This window comes from Eleginops maclovinus, chromosome 1 (assembly GCF_036324505.1).
Source record: "Eleginops maclovinus isolate JMC-PN-2008 ecotype Puerto Natales chromosome 1, JC_Emac_rtc_rv5, whole genome shotgun sequence".
In the NCBI taxonomy this organism is placed as follows: Eukaryota; Metazoa; Chordata; class Actinopteri; order Perciformes; family Eleginopidae; genus Eleginops; species Eleginops maclovinus.
Window position 1 is genome coordinate 23,793,920 of NC_086349.1, and position 15,152 is coordinate 23,809,071.

The 15,152-nt window shown below is 43.2% G+C and overlaps 1 protein-coding gene across 1 annotated transcript in view; it reads right to left on the reverse strand.

Moving 5' to 3' along the window:
- Window positions 1–7,830: 7,830 nt before the first annotated feature.
- Window positions 7,831–15,152, reverse strand: part of LOC134868315 (probable phospholipid-transporting ATPase IIA) — a 35,152-nt gene continuing 27,830 nt past the window's right edge. Inside the window, exons 24-28 of the mRNA XM_063889360.1 lie at window positions 14,876–14,940; window positions 14,627–14,735; window positions 14,477–14,534; window positions 11,174–11,377; window positions 7,831–9,656 (exon numbers count right to left, since the gene is read on the reverse strand). Of these exons, the coding sequence (XP_063745430.1) occupies window positions 9,520–9,656; window positions 11,174–11,377; window positions 14,477–14,534; window positions 14,627–14,735; window positions 14,876–14,940 (573 nt within the window). The 3' untranslated portion in view covers window positions 7,831–9,519. The remainder of the gene's footprint in view (window positions 9,657–11,173; window positions 11,378–14,476; window positions 14,535–14,626; window positions 14,736–14,875; window positions 14,941–15,152) is intronic.

A 15,152-nucleotide genomic window follows, 5' to 3' on the forward strand; every position in this document is an offset into this window, starting at 1 on the left:
GTAGTCAGGGAGTCAATAAAGCACACATCTATGCTGAATACATTGGTTTGTGTCAGGTAATAGGTGGTACTGTAGCGGCTGGAGTTGTTTTAACATTAGCAACCTCACAGATTGCCCAGGAGAGGAAGCTGTAGAATAAATCCGTCAGAGGAGCCAAGTCAAACTATACATTTCTGTTTCTGTGCCAGGATTTCATGCCTGCTCTGTGCTTTTAGGGCAGAGCTGGGCTTAAAGTACAGCTTCCAAAATGTTAAAAGAAAATGAATGTGATTGGATTCATCAAAACGGTTTCCCCTTTTTAAGACCCAAGATCAACTTTTGGAATTACCGCTTAGCTTTTAAAGATTTCCCCTTACTCAGCATGGACGAGGCTTTCTAAAAACCATTGAAAAGGTTTGAAGAGTTTTTATTTGTTTACTGGGATATAGAGGATATATGCGGTGCATGTGACTAGTGAAGGCGCAGGTTAGACAGTTATTTTATCTCCAACACATCGGGGTGTTTAAAAGTCAATTCCCAAGGGTCACACAAACTCCTGAGTAGAGATTGCCCAGTCAGCTTTAGCTAAAGGTACATAATGTAACTGGTACTTTATTAATCCCAAACTGGGAAAGGTTTGCGTTGCAGCAGCATAAAACAAAAGTAAGGCATTGCACATATTTAGAAATTAAAAATCGAAACAACAGCTCTTGATCAGAAAGTAGATCTTCTACGGTAAAATCAAAAGTCACTTTATAAAGCTCTTTTCCATTCTTTGAGACCCCTCAAATCCCTTTACATATACAAGTCAGCATTCACCCATTCACACACATTCATACGCAGGCAGAGGCTGCCATACAAGGTGGGGAAACTAACATTCACACACACTCACACACACCTTTGGCCATAGGGAGCACCTTGGGGTTAAGTATTTTGCCCAAAAACACATCTACATGTTGACTGCAGGGATTGGTGGAGGACATTTACCTCCTGAACCACAGCCGCCCCACAGGTGTTCATTTTATTTGATGATATTTAAACATGGCGTTGTTGTTGATGTAGCTGCAGTGGATGACATACATATCATAATATGGTGATGAAATGTGTAAAGTAGTCCAAAAAAGGGTTGGTTAGTGCTATTAATAATCCTTCTGGGCATGAAAACAAATACAAATGGTTTTAATCCGGACCAGCATTTCGTCTGACGTCAATGAAACAGACTTTTTGTATCCCTGACTGACGTATGGCAGATCACATCATCTAGCTTCTTTTTCACAAACCCACTGAACATCAGGACAAACATCTTTATCGCACGTGATGTGCCCAACGTTCGGCACAGCCTCAGTGAGTGATCCCATGCTTACATCAGTCATGTCAGACTGAAGGCCATTCATAGGAAAATCTGTGTACTACATAAAGGAGGAGTGGGGGGCGTAATCAGAGGGTCTGGTTTGGATTGAGACATGGATTAGGTGACTGCAATGAGTCTTTAAAACCTGTGTTGGTCATAGCCTTCGCTTTTTTTGTGGGGGGGATACTATCCGGCAGCCTTGTGTACCAGATGTAAATTCCTCCCCTGTTACAGAGTTCTTATGCAACCCAAATTATGAATGAGTAAATGAACACGGCACATGCTCCAGAAGGGAAAACCGCCCAGTGTCCAGACGGCCGAGTTTGCACTTCCGTCTTCTTTTTTTTCTTCTCTCAGAGAGCACAGTTTTTCCGAGTTCATGCAGTATTTTCCATCACTGTTAAACAGCTCATTAAGGTAGGGTTGTCTGGGTTAGAGCACTGCCCGGCTTCACTTTTCCAAGAGTAACGGGTGCGACTGAGCTTTTAAATCCGAGCAGTGGAACTTTGATATGGAAAGGGTTCATTGTATCGTGTCTCATGGCAACCTCATGGACATTTTTCCAAGGACTTTCAGGGGGCAAAGGGAAGCGTGGACTTTTGCCTCCATATGGGTCTTTGATCTGCTCTCCTACAGTCCAGCAACAGTACACTTTTCTCCTCTGAATCAACTCTGATTAACCTTCTTTTGTGGCAACATTTGGAGTAAAGCATCCATACATTTTCTATTACTTTGGCACTATTTTATTTATCTTATTTGCACCATGTATGTTGAGTTGTTGGAGGAGCATGGGACATAACATTTTCATTGCCAACATATACGTTGTATATGCTGTGCATATGACCAATAAAACCTTGAAACCTTGAAACCTATTACGCTTATCCAATTCAGAGTCTTGTCTTGGGGGGCTGGATGCTATCCCAGCATAGAATCGGAGGATGAAACCCTCTTTATTAGTCACATGCATGCACACAGCAGAGCACACACAGTGAAATTGGTCCTCTGCATTTAACCCATCCTAGTACTAGGAGCAGTGGGCAGCTATTGTGCAGCGCCCGGGGAGCAATGAGGAGGGGGGATTGGAGGTGTCCGGTGCCTTGCTCAAGGACACCACAGCAGGGCCTAGGAGGTGAACTGGGACCTCTCCAAGTAGCAGTCCACTTTCCATATTTCAAGTCTGTTTGGGGACTTGAACCGGCGACCCTACGATTCCCAGTCCAAGCCCCTACCGAGCTCTGGGTGAACAGCACAGCAATCCTGGACAGATTTTCACTCTGTCAAAACCCATTTTTACTTTAAAAGGGTAAAAGAGTCTTCATAGTTTCACTGCATTCAATGGTTTTTGAAGCGGCCACATTATGCTTTTAGGGTTTTCCCTTTCCTGTAGTGTGTCATATAGGGTTTTGGTGCATGTAAATGGTCTTCAAAGGCTAACATCACTGTGTTTCTCTCCCAAACACTTCCGGACATGCTTCGATTAGACTCGTTTGACTTCCTGAACATAGTGACATCCCGATGTAACACTCTTGCTTCTGTTGGCTAGCACTCTGACACATTGTACGTGATAAGCTAAGGGGCGGGACATCTCTAAGCGGTTGACCAATCACAATCGTGCCGGCCAGCTAACCAATCAGAGCAGACTGGGCTCTGGTTTCAGACAGAGGGTGAAAAGAGGTGCTGCAGCACAGGCAGTATGAGAAAAATAAAGAGCTTTTTGAACATTAAAGCATGCAGACATTAGAGAGTAGAGGAACAAAATACAAATATGAAGCTGATAATGAGCAGAATATGTCCTCCAAATGTAAAAACTACCAAAGACTGGATATGATTACTGAAGTATGGGTTCATCTCAGCTGGTTAATATGGAGCTTTTCTGAATGACTTCATGTATTGCTGGATATCGTAACCATTAGTGTGATCTGTTTGGCTAGAATCTGATTCTGTAAAAGATCTAAAGCAGTCACATAAGTGTACAATAGTGGCTCCTAAAATGAAGTTTAGTGGGAGTTTAAGGGAGCATTGAGATGAAAACCTCGCAATTGTAGTCAATTGAGTGAAAGTACTTTATTACTTTCCACCACTGCTTAATAGAAATGATATCCATGTGGAATAGACATCCAACCTTCATCACGAGGTCACACATGTAGAGGCCACATGAAGGAACTCCAAATAACTCTAATATTAAAAAGGCTCCTCCTAGGATTACACGCCACATTAAGCCTGTCTGCTTGGACACTAACACAACAGAAACCCATGATGGATAGCATCGAATAATGAAGCTAGTTCAGATGAATTGTTTACTACACCCTGTTATGGCTCTGGGTAAACATTGGATTCGGCCGCACACAGAAACATCTCAAAGCATGAACGCACACACCCTCCTCCGGCACTATTTATAGCTCTGCAGGCCGGGAATGCTTTGATTTGTCTTAGCACCCATGACTGTTAAAGAAGAGCTGCAGATGTGTTTCCCTCCGCCTCTCCCAATGATCTCTGCTGACACCGCCTAATGCTCCCGAAACCAACCAGATCGCTTCAAGAAGGACTGGATTAAAGACGTTATTTATAACTGCTGCAGCAAAATGATTAATTGTGATCGTTGAGGCTGAGATGCATTCACTTGTTGCAATGGGAAGAGTGAGTTTCTCTTTGTTTTGACGACCAAATGTTGACTTCTGTGCATCCATTTGCTGCCGATAAAAGGTACAGAGAGACGTTGAAGTTATGATATATTGTAGGAAAGCTGGACAAGACATAAAAAAAGTGTCGACAACTGGGGGGGTTATTTTGTTTCATGGGATTTTGAACGGCTCAAAAGGAAAAATCCATGAGGTAGTCCACCACTTTTCCACTGGATTCAGTAACTTGAAGTCTTTCTAAACACTCATTAGAGTATCGATCAGGATCCGGTTACATAATGAGGCGTTTCCACCCAGCGAGGATGTATGCAGTTTCCATGTTGATGGAACATATTAGTTCATTCATACAAATCGGAAAAAGAAGGAAAATGTTTTCCAGGGATCTCAAGTTAGGGCAGGAAGGAAATACGATTCCTTATTGCACAACGGCATGCCAGCTCTGCTCCGACTGAAGAATCCTCTCAGCAGCAGAGAGCAGCAGCAGCACTGAGAGGCTAACATTTATTAAACATGATGAAACAAAAGCACATTTTATTATAATGCGTTAATATTAAAACAAACACATTCTTGAATGAAGGCCTAAACATTCTTTAAAACAGACGTTTCTTTCCATCTTTCCACTTCACTGCTCATTTTAGACAGGCCCCATTAGGCTTTTTGTGCTCTTCCCTTTGCTGTAGTGTGTTATATACGTTTTGGTGCATGTAAATGGTCTACAGAGGCTAAAATCCCTGTGGTTCCTCCAAAGGGAGTTTCTCTCCCTGCCTGGAATGCCTCCATTGGACTCCTTTATTTACTTCCTTAACATAGTGACATCACTATGTAACACTTCTATTGGCTAGCGCTCCAACACATTGAACGTGATAGGCTAAGAGGCGGGACATCTCCAAGCGAATCACAACAGAGCCGGCCAGCTAACCAATCAGAGCAGACTGGGCTCTGGTTTCAGACAGAGGGTGAAAAGAGGTGCTGCAGCCCAGGCAGGATGAGAAAAATAAAGAGCTTTTTGAACATTAAAGGATGGAGACATGTCCAGGAGAGGAGCAGAACACAAATATGAACCTGAAAAGGAGCATCATAGGTCCTCTTTAAGTTAACTTCTTCCACCATTTATGTGAAGTTCTCCAGCCTGGCCCCTGTGACAGTTTGTGGTTTACTCTGTGGCACGTTCATGGACGTCTCTCTCTTTTTCTGTTCCACTGGGAGCAGCGTGTAAGATGTTTCCAGGCTGGAAACTAATCCCTGTCTTGAAGTGCCAAATATAAAATGCACCGACCTTGTGATAATTAGGTTTTGTTACATAACAGCTGTTTTTTAAAAAAAAAAGGGGCTGAAAATTCAAACCTTGTAAAACGCAAAGTAAATTTCAAAACTGTCTCTGATTGGATTGTGGATTTGGCATCGAGCGGAAGGCAGAGCGCGGATGTTAAGGTTAGCAGGCAGCTTTGTTGACTCTGGAGTGGAATTTCACTTTTCATGGGACTGATTAAGTTAAATGGTTTCTTTTAATGGTATAACTTACGCATGTGGGCAGTGGAACAAGAAAAAAAAATACTTGGACTTACGCTGGAGATTTCAGTTGAACACGCAGTACTGAGGGGCTCGGCTGCCTGTTGAAAAAAAGGGGAAATGTTTTACGACTGAGAATTTAGTCCAACTAAAACCAACTCTGAGCTCAAATGCTGAGTAAACTTTAGCATTTTTATAACGTGCGAGGATAATTAATATAGCTCCTTAAGAAAACACAGACTTAAGGTAAATAAAAATTGTATTTGGTTAGAACTTTTATTAACACATATTGAAGTCACTTACCTCTTTGCTTTTTGATTAACTATTATGTTTAATGTTAGTAATGTTACATTCAAACCGTTTTATTCTTTACTTCCTTTTCTTTATAGCAACAATCTTTCAAAAAAGCACAATTTGAAATTTGGCATGGACATTGGTACGGTGACCAATAGGTGCAAACGTGCTCCAATGGCCAAACGTGACACAATGTAAATGAAGGAACATCTGGAACTTGACAAACCATGATAGGTTTCAGGTTATTTAAACTTGTAAGTTCATATACTACTGACAAAAAACGTATAATTAAGAAACAGACTTACACTGCCAACCCCAGCAGATGTCTAACTTTATCCCCGAGCGTCAACAACGTCCCCAGCTGTGCGCGTCACTTTTTAGTGTCCCCGTTTCCGTTTGTGTTTAAAACTTCTTGCAGAGTTTTGTATCGCATCACTTTTTGTGAACACTGTGAATTTTTGTCAAGTTGGAGAAGCTGTGTCTTCATTCGCGTGTGTTTTGGCACATCTGTGTTTTTATATTTGCGGCGTTTTTGAAACTGCGACGCGTTTCTCCGGCCACCGTAGCATGACATCAAATATTTTGGGGGCAAAATGGTTTTCTGTGGAGTTTGAGAGATTGTTAATTTGTAATGAAGTCACATATGTTTTGGTTAATTCGCTTTTTTAAATCATTTTTGTGTTAACATTTGGGAACAGGAGAGTATTACACTTGAACTGTTTTATTGTTTTACTTCAAACTAGACATGGAAATGATATTCAAATGGAAAATAAAGGAATGTTTTCTGTCGAGTGATTTTTTCATGAAGCCACATACTTTGTGTGACTTCGCTTTTTGATTTATAATAATATTTTAAGATAAAGGTCGAGTCTGTGGATGAGCTGAGACATTATGATGTGAGAGGAAGGGAGTGGAAACACATCTCCGGCCTCAGGGACTCCCTCCTCTGGTGGGAAGGGGCCACACACCCTGACATACTCCGTGTGTTCTGTGCAAGTCACACCTCATCAGGAGCTGGGCTGGAGCTCGGCCACAACAACTGTGATTGTTTTTGCACACAAACTGCGGATAATACTCTCAGTCCAAATGCAGTATGTGGAATGCCATGGGAAAAAAGGCAAGGAGTGCATTTAAACTGTTTCATTTTAGCAGCATTTTTAAAGCCACAGTTCTCCCTCACTTTTATATTTAATTTGACCTTAGTCTGAGGCCACAAAACCATTTTAGGTAATATTAACTCAACTTTTAAAATTCACTTAGCCAGTCACTTAGGTCATTTAGCCACATTATTACATTTTGTGGCTTTGTGTTTCACCAAATGACGTTTAAGACAAATCCCATAAAAAACATGTGATCATGCTCGGAAGTATTGCACCTGAGTCCAAATCTGCATATTTCTACACAACCAAAAGAGACACAGTGTTGATCGGAGTGCCCCGTTCTTTCTTTAGCATGAACACACACATACTGCAATAATGCTGTGAGTCAATCCTTCATACGTGTCCTATATATCCACTAGAGCACCTTTTGGATTAATCCACCCCCTCAGACACATGCATTCTCCAGCATTTGGACTACCTTTGTCGTAAATGCATTATCTCTTGAATTTACTCACCACGTCTATCGCACGTCTGTCCGTCCTGGGAGTGGGATCCATCCTCTGTCGCTCTCCCCAATGATTCTTCGAACGGGGTTTCTTTGGAAGTTTTTCTGTCTGATGTGAAGGTCCAAGGACAGAGGGTCTCCTATGAGTCCACTGTGATTGATTGAACCGATGCCATGTATTCTCCTGGTTCTGTAAAAACCACATTACCCAGCTATTCAGATCTACTAATCCTTTAAAGGGGGTTTAGTAGCTCTTAAATGCACCAGTCAGTCAGCTCCAGTCTTCTTTAGTGAATAGGCATGGGACTGAGAGCTACAGTCGAGGAAGGAACATCTGAAAATTCCAGATTTTTTTTCACACCATCAAAAAATCTAAACTCAAACCATCTTCAAGTTTTTTGGACAAGAATCTGTTTTAAATTGACACAAAAGAAGACAAAAGAATGTCAGGAGTAAAGAAAACATGAGATTTATTAATCATCATCACCACATTGACATCGACACAGCTCTCCCTTTTTGTTCTGCTCATTTTAGTGCCATCAACACCATTCAATTAAAATAAAACATGTTAATAAATTAAAAAAAACAGGTTATTTACAAGCCACCAAATCCTTTTAGCTCCATTTTTGTTTTGCCAACATAAAAATATAATACATCCGTCGTACAGAAGAAAAGTCTCGCAGAAATCACAGAGAAAGTAAAACGTTTGTTGAACGAATGACAGACGGGATTATTTATGGCACCCTGGACGCTCGGTTTGACACTTTCAAATTCATTCAATTTTAAATCATTTTATAAGTCATTTTAAATAAAAAGTGACATCGTACTCATGGTTTCTGTTAGTGGCTGATTATTTACAGTTTCTCTACAATCAATCCAGTGTGTTTCTGTTTTCTGTCCCGCTGTGCAGCAGTAATACTGATCAACACTCACACTGTTTTAACGGAGGAGAGGTGGTCTGATCCCTTTATTCTTGCACAGCCGAACTGTGGAGGTTAGTAGCAGTGAGGAGTGAGGGGGCCCCGGATCAGACGAGGTGAGGTGGTGGGAGGGGGGCCCGCTGGACGCCGGTCACTGGGGAGTTTTCAGTTATGGCTTCAGGAGGTCACCGTTACCGTGAGTCATCATGCAAAGTTAAAGCTTGGCCCACCACATCAGAGGACACACACACACACACACACACACACACACACACACACACACACACACACACACACACACACACACACACACACACACACACACACACACACACACACACACACACACACACACACACACACACACACACACACACACACACACACACGAGCTGCAAATAACCCCCTCTCCTCTGTGGTTTGCTCTCACCGCGCTCCACAAACACCAACAGCTCGGGGTCCGTACACACACACACACACACACTAATTTAACATCACGGGTCATGCTAAAATAAACGACCACACTGCCTCCGGCTGCGTCGCGCTGACGCACAAACAAACAAACACAAACTTGCAGGCCTGTGTTTTATGCAAAGTCTAGTCACTTTTTTTTGTATCATATAATGAGAAATCAGTGTTTGGGAGAGTGTGAATCAGGTCCTGAGTGAGAGTGCTACGTCACATTCGGCGTCCAACAATAAATGCGGTTTGACTATTTAGGATGGAAATGGAAAAGAGTTGCTTTCCAGCCTTAATGACACATCAACAGAGAGGAGTCAGACATCCAAGTTTCCAGTTAGTTCCCTTTGAGATGATTTCTGATTTTCTTAAATAAACAGGATGTGCAGAATTTACTGAACCAATTCTGTGCCTTCGTTTTTTAAAATTACATATTTACATTTCTGTTCAGGACACGTTTTAAGCTCGTAATTCTAGGACGAATAAATAAAGTCGGTCACTCTAACTCGACCTACAGTTCACTGCAAGTCTTCTCCACAGAGGAATCGTTAGTCTTTGCATCAAACACGTGCAGCAAGAAGCATCTTAGCCCAAAAACTCCCCCCCCCCCCCTCAGTAACACCCCTGACAAAAGTGTCCCCGTCTTTCACGTTTCCAGGAAGGAATTTCGGGACAAATGAAAGGGGATGAATCCGTGCTTGATTCCCGGGTCGAAGCGCAGGCCCCTCGGTGCTCCCGCAGTGAGTGAGGCTCCTCTCGGTCTCTAGGTGGTTAGCTTGGAGTAGTTTGGCGGGGAGAAGCGTCTGCGCAGGTACTTGAGGATGTAGAGAGGCAGACAGCTCACCAGCGTGATGACCGTCACCTTCCACAGGAACGACACTGTGGTGATGAAGTAAATGTCTGGAGGCAGACATCAGACAGAGGGTTGTTATGATTTTGTTTTGGAAGTCTACGGTTTAATCGATTCTGTGGCTGAGCTCGACTCACTCCTTTTAAACTCATTTTCCTTTTTCTTAAACAACAAATACAGTGTCAGTCAGAGTAACAGGTGTGCAGGATGTCAATTCTTTTTAAAACTGTATTCTTATTCAGAATTATTCAGACTAAAAAATGATGAATCAGTTAGGGAAGAGTACGACTCAATCCTTCTTAAATGATCCCTTTGGGTGAAACACTTTGGGTCACACCTTAAAAAAGATCGACACATCTTCCCATCTTTAAGATTTTTGGATAATCATGCTTTGGGTGAATTTTGGACTTGACTATGGTAGATGAACATGTAATAATTCTCATCAGGAAGCTAATTTTTCTTGGATTTATAGCAGATATATAGATGTTCATTTAAGCACAATAAAGGTCATAATGTATGTTTGTCTTTTTGTTTGGATTTGACGGAGCAAGAGAAGGAGTACAAACATTGGCATTTAATCTACAATAACTCATTTCCTGACATCAACAACAGCATTTCGCCTCACCGATATCTGAGCCTCATATCTTTCCCTCCATGCCTTCCTTTCAACTCTCACTCACCCCCCTTTGGGAGGCACGTCACACAGCTTCAAAAACCCTGGTATACACGGTACTTTCCTATAAAAGAGAGTAAACACTCCTTGACTAAATCTGACGTTGAAACCATATCGATTCTTGAAGAGACAGAAACTCAACCTGAACAGTTTAAACTTTTGTTTGCAAAAAGTGCAATTAGTGTGTAAACACCACACACACACACACACACACACACACACACACACCAGGAAAATAACCTTTAAAATCTAAATTTGTCTGACTTCAAGAGGGAGGAGAAGTGTCCAGAAAGGGTTCGCTTGACCACATGCCGGTCATGATGCTCAGCGGTGGAGATTGAAGGCTGAGAATAAAACTCCACGCCTCACATAAAGCTGTGTATGTCATAAAGGCTCCTGGTCAGGGGACTGTGTATGTCACGGGTCTCATAATGGCACAACTAAAACGGGCTCTTGTTTGTCGGACGGGCCGGCCGCTACACAGAAATGCAAACCCCAACAATCTGCTAAAGGTTGTATATGTGTCAGTCCTCTAATGGATGTTAAAATGTTTCTAGGGTCTTATTTGTGTAGTTGTGTTTCCTAGGTAAAGAGATAAACACGTTTCGTAGGAAACCGACAGCCCTGGTGGCACTTCCTGTTTGATGCGACGGCTTGCCTGAGCTCCGGCCACACTAACACACTCACCTTCAACCTTCCTCACATCCAGCATGCCACCACTAACTGCACACCAGAGGCTCGATGTGAATAAGCACGTCCACCTTACTGCTGACGCACGCTTCCAAGGTCGGCAACAGCACAACAACACGAGCGCTATTTATTTCTCCTCTCAATAAAACACCGCTGCAGAGTCAGGCACCCTGAGGGAGGTTAATGTGCGAGGTGCTCCCTCACCTATGAGGCTGGGCAGGAAGACGAGCGAGGCGATGTAGCAGGACAAGCTGAGGAGCTCCCCAACGATCATGAGCCAGTGCCACGTCTGGATGGTGAGCGCCACCATCAGCAGCTCCGTCAGGATCAGGGAGGTGAAGGAGATGGAGACGATGTGAAGGAACTCCGAGTCGAATAGCAGCAGCGCTCCGTACATGATGATGCTCCCTGTGGAGGGAAAACAAGGAACATGAGACCAAAACTACACAGGAATAAAAGCAGAGATGTGCTGCGTGAACAATGTTTAGAGGGAAGTGTGACTAAAATACTATACTGCAAAACAAAACTATGAAAGCCTGAGCAACGAAACACCAAAAACAGTTATCAGAAGAGTCAAAAATACTAAGAATATCAAGTTTTATGTTTCCTATACCTCCAATCAGTTAATGAATTCAATTCAAATATCCTATTTCTCTTTACAATAGGACTACCGTTATAAGGATTCATAAAGGCTTTATAATTCGGTTGTAAACACTTTATTAATAATTAAGAGCCATTTATAAACCAGTTCTAACATAGTTTTCATACATCTACACTGGCTCACTATTTGGCAAGATGACTTAGCCTTATATTGGCTACCTAGCTTACTTCCTCTTCTTCGTCAGCCAGCATCCTCTGTATCTGTAGTTCACTGAGTTGATTCCCCCCCACCCCCCCCCCCCATCTTCATGTGTCTTGGAATCTCTTAAGCTAGCCAAAGCAGTACAGATAAATGTGGGCTCACTATTTGGCAAGCAATCTTATCTCTTGTCTTTTAAGACCTTATTAATGATTCCACCATTCTGTCCACCTACCCTCCCCCGCTGTCCACTGACCCCGTTGACCTCGTTAACTACTACAACAAATCTCTCTCCTCCTGTCTTGATCAACTGGCTCCCATCAAATCCAAATCTGTCACATTCACACACTCTGCCCCCTGGTACAGCCCTGATCTCCGCCACATGAAAACCCGCAAGCGCCAACTCGAACGTCTCCATAAAAAAACCGGTTTAACAGTCCATCTCCAAGCCTACACAGATCACCTTCTACAGTACAAAGCCGCCCTCAACACTGCCCGCTCCGCATACTACTCAAACCTCATTCACACCGGCTCAAACAACCACAAGGCTCTCTTTTCCACTGTTAACAAACTTCTAAACCCCATCGACAACATCTCGAACTCCTTTACCGTAGATAAATGCAATTCTTTCCTCTCATTCTTCCAAACCAAAATTGATACGATCTACAGTTCACTAACCGCCTCCCCCACCCCTCTACCCTCCGCACTCCCATCCACCCCTCTTACCTCCATACCCCTTTCCAAATTCACACTTACCTCCCCGGCCGACCTATCCAGAATCATCTCAACCATGAAAACTTCTACCTGCACATTAGATCCCATCCCATCCTCTCTTGTTAAGTACTGTTTCCCCACCATCGCCCCACTTATTTGCAAAATCATCAACTCCTCCCTCAGCTTTCCCTCTGTTCCCCCTTCACTCAAACTAGCTGCTGTCACCCCCATCATCAAAAAACCCGGTCTAAACCCTGACATCATGAACAATTTCCGGCCCATTTCCAACCTCCCATTTCTGTCAAAAATACTGGAACGCGTCGTTGCCTCTCAAATCAAATCCCACCTCAACAATAATGACCTCTTTGAACAATTTCAATCTGGATTCCGCACCCAACACAGCACCGAAACCGCCCTCCTCAAAATCACAAATGACCTCCTTCTCTCCTCCGACTCCGGCCTACTCTCCATTCTCATCCTCCTTGATCTCTCCGCCGCCTTCGACACCATCAACCATTCTATCCTACTCTCCCGCCTGAAATCCCTTCTCAACATCACCGACACTGCCCTCACCTGGTTACACTCCTACCTCACTGACAGAAAACAGTTCATCTATGTCAACAACTGCTCCTCCACAACTGCTCCCCTGTCCCAAGGCGTCCCCCAGGGTTCTGTGCTTGGTCCTCTCCTCTTCATCGTCTACCTCCTTCCCCTTGGCCAAATCATCCGTCGCCCTGGTATCCATTTCCACTGCTACGCTGACGACATCCAACTATACATTTCAACAAAATCCATCACCCCTGTAACCCACTCCATCCTGTCAAACTGCCTTTCGGAAATTAAAACCTGGATGCAAGAAAACTTTTTACAACTAAACTACGACAAATCTGATATGATCCTCATTGGTCCAAATTCCCTCACCCAAACAGCTCAAGATTTCCACCTCACTGTCAACAACTCCACACTGTCCCCCTCCCCCCTCTGCCGCAACCTTGGTATCATCTTCGACAATAACCTCAGCTTCAACCATCACATCAAACAAGTCACCAAAACAGCCTTCTTTCACCTCAAAAACATCTCCCGCCTCCGCCCGTCACTATCTTTCACTGCCGCCGAAACCCTGATCCACGCCTTCATTACATCCCGCCTCGACTACTGCAACAGCATTTTCTATGGTACAACCTCCAAACTCCTCCATAAACTCCAATACATTCAAAACTCCGCCGCCCGTCTTCTCACCCACACCCGTTCACGCGATCATATCACCCCTGTCCTCCAGAACCTCCACTGGCTCCCCGTCCCTCAGCGTATTCAATTCAAACTCCTCCTTCTCACCCACAAAGCCCTCCACAACCAGGCCCCCTCCTACCTCACTGACCTGCTCCACCACTACACCCCTCCCCGTCACCTCCGCTCCTCTGATGCCAACCTCCTCACTGTCCCTAAAACCAAGCACAGAACCTGGGGAGACAGAGCCTTCTCCGTTGCTGCCCCTACCCTCTGGAATTCCCTCCCCAACCACATCCGTGACTGCAATGACCTCACACTTTTCAAATCACTACTCAAAACACACCTGTTCCACTCTGCCTATAATTCTTAACCACCACTTTTCCTAATTCTGTTTTTGTTCTGTCTGACTGTTGTATTGTGCTGTTCTATTTACAATGTATCTACTTCTCTGCGTTTTCTTGTGTTTCTGTGTTTTTAAATGTATTTTAATTACTTATTTTTCATCTGTAAAGTGTCTTTGAGTGATTGAAAAGCGCTTACAAATAAAATGTATTATTATTATTATTATATCACAACTTAATTAATAAATGAATTACAAACTAATGTATAATAGGGTAGACTTATTGTAAAGTGGTACCCTATGTTCTTTTTGTCCTCATGTGGGGCAGGGCGATATGAAAACCATCAGATATTGCAACGGCTTTCCCCAAATAAGAGCTGTTAATGACTGTGATTATCAGAGAGTTGTACAAAATCTTCCTTACCTTGATAGATACTTATTAGAACCCATGTGAGAAATGTCTTGAAGGATAGTGGTCGGCCCTGTGGGAGGAAAACAAACATTATATTTTGTGTTTCTGAATATTATATCTGGCTGAACTGTGGCAGAGAGTCTGTTATCATGAACAGAATACCTTCAGGAGATCTTTGTATAACTCAGGGTACAACATGGCCACCTCGGACTTGACATCCTTGTCCAGCACCAGGGAGAAGACGGGGAACATGGTGTAGATGGTGGAGTAGCTGCAAGAGATGAATTAATGCGTAATCATTTTCCTACTTCTCACATTTCATCAGAGCTTTATCACGGAGGAAATTCCAGGGAGACTCAGCAGCCAAATGTTTTAAAGATAAGTCACTGCCTTACAGAGTGTGTTTCTCACCCGATAATCAGGAATCCTTGATAGAGAGGGACGGAAGCAAAGTAGAAAACAGAGGAGAAGACCGCCTAGAGAGAAGAAAGGTGAAAGAGAGTCGGTCTAAATGATATAGCAACACTCAAATGGCATAACTGAACAAATTGGGGTCATTTATGTTAGAGATTTAGGAGGAAGTGAAAAGGCAGAATGAACTGGCTACAATGGAATGACACTTTGACTAATCGATGAGCCAAACCCCCCCCACATGAGAGGAAACACCTTCCATAACTCTACTGCAGGA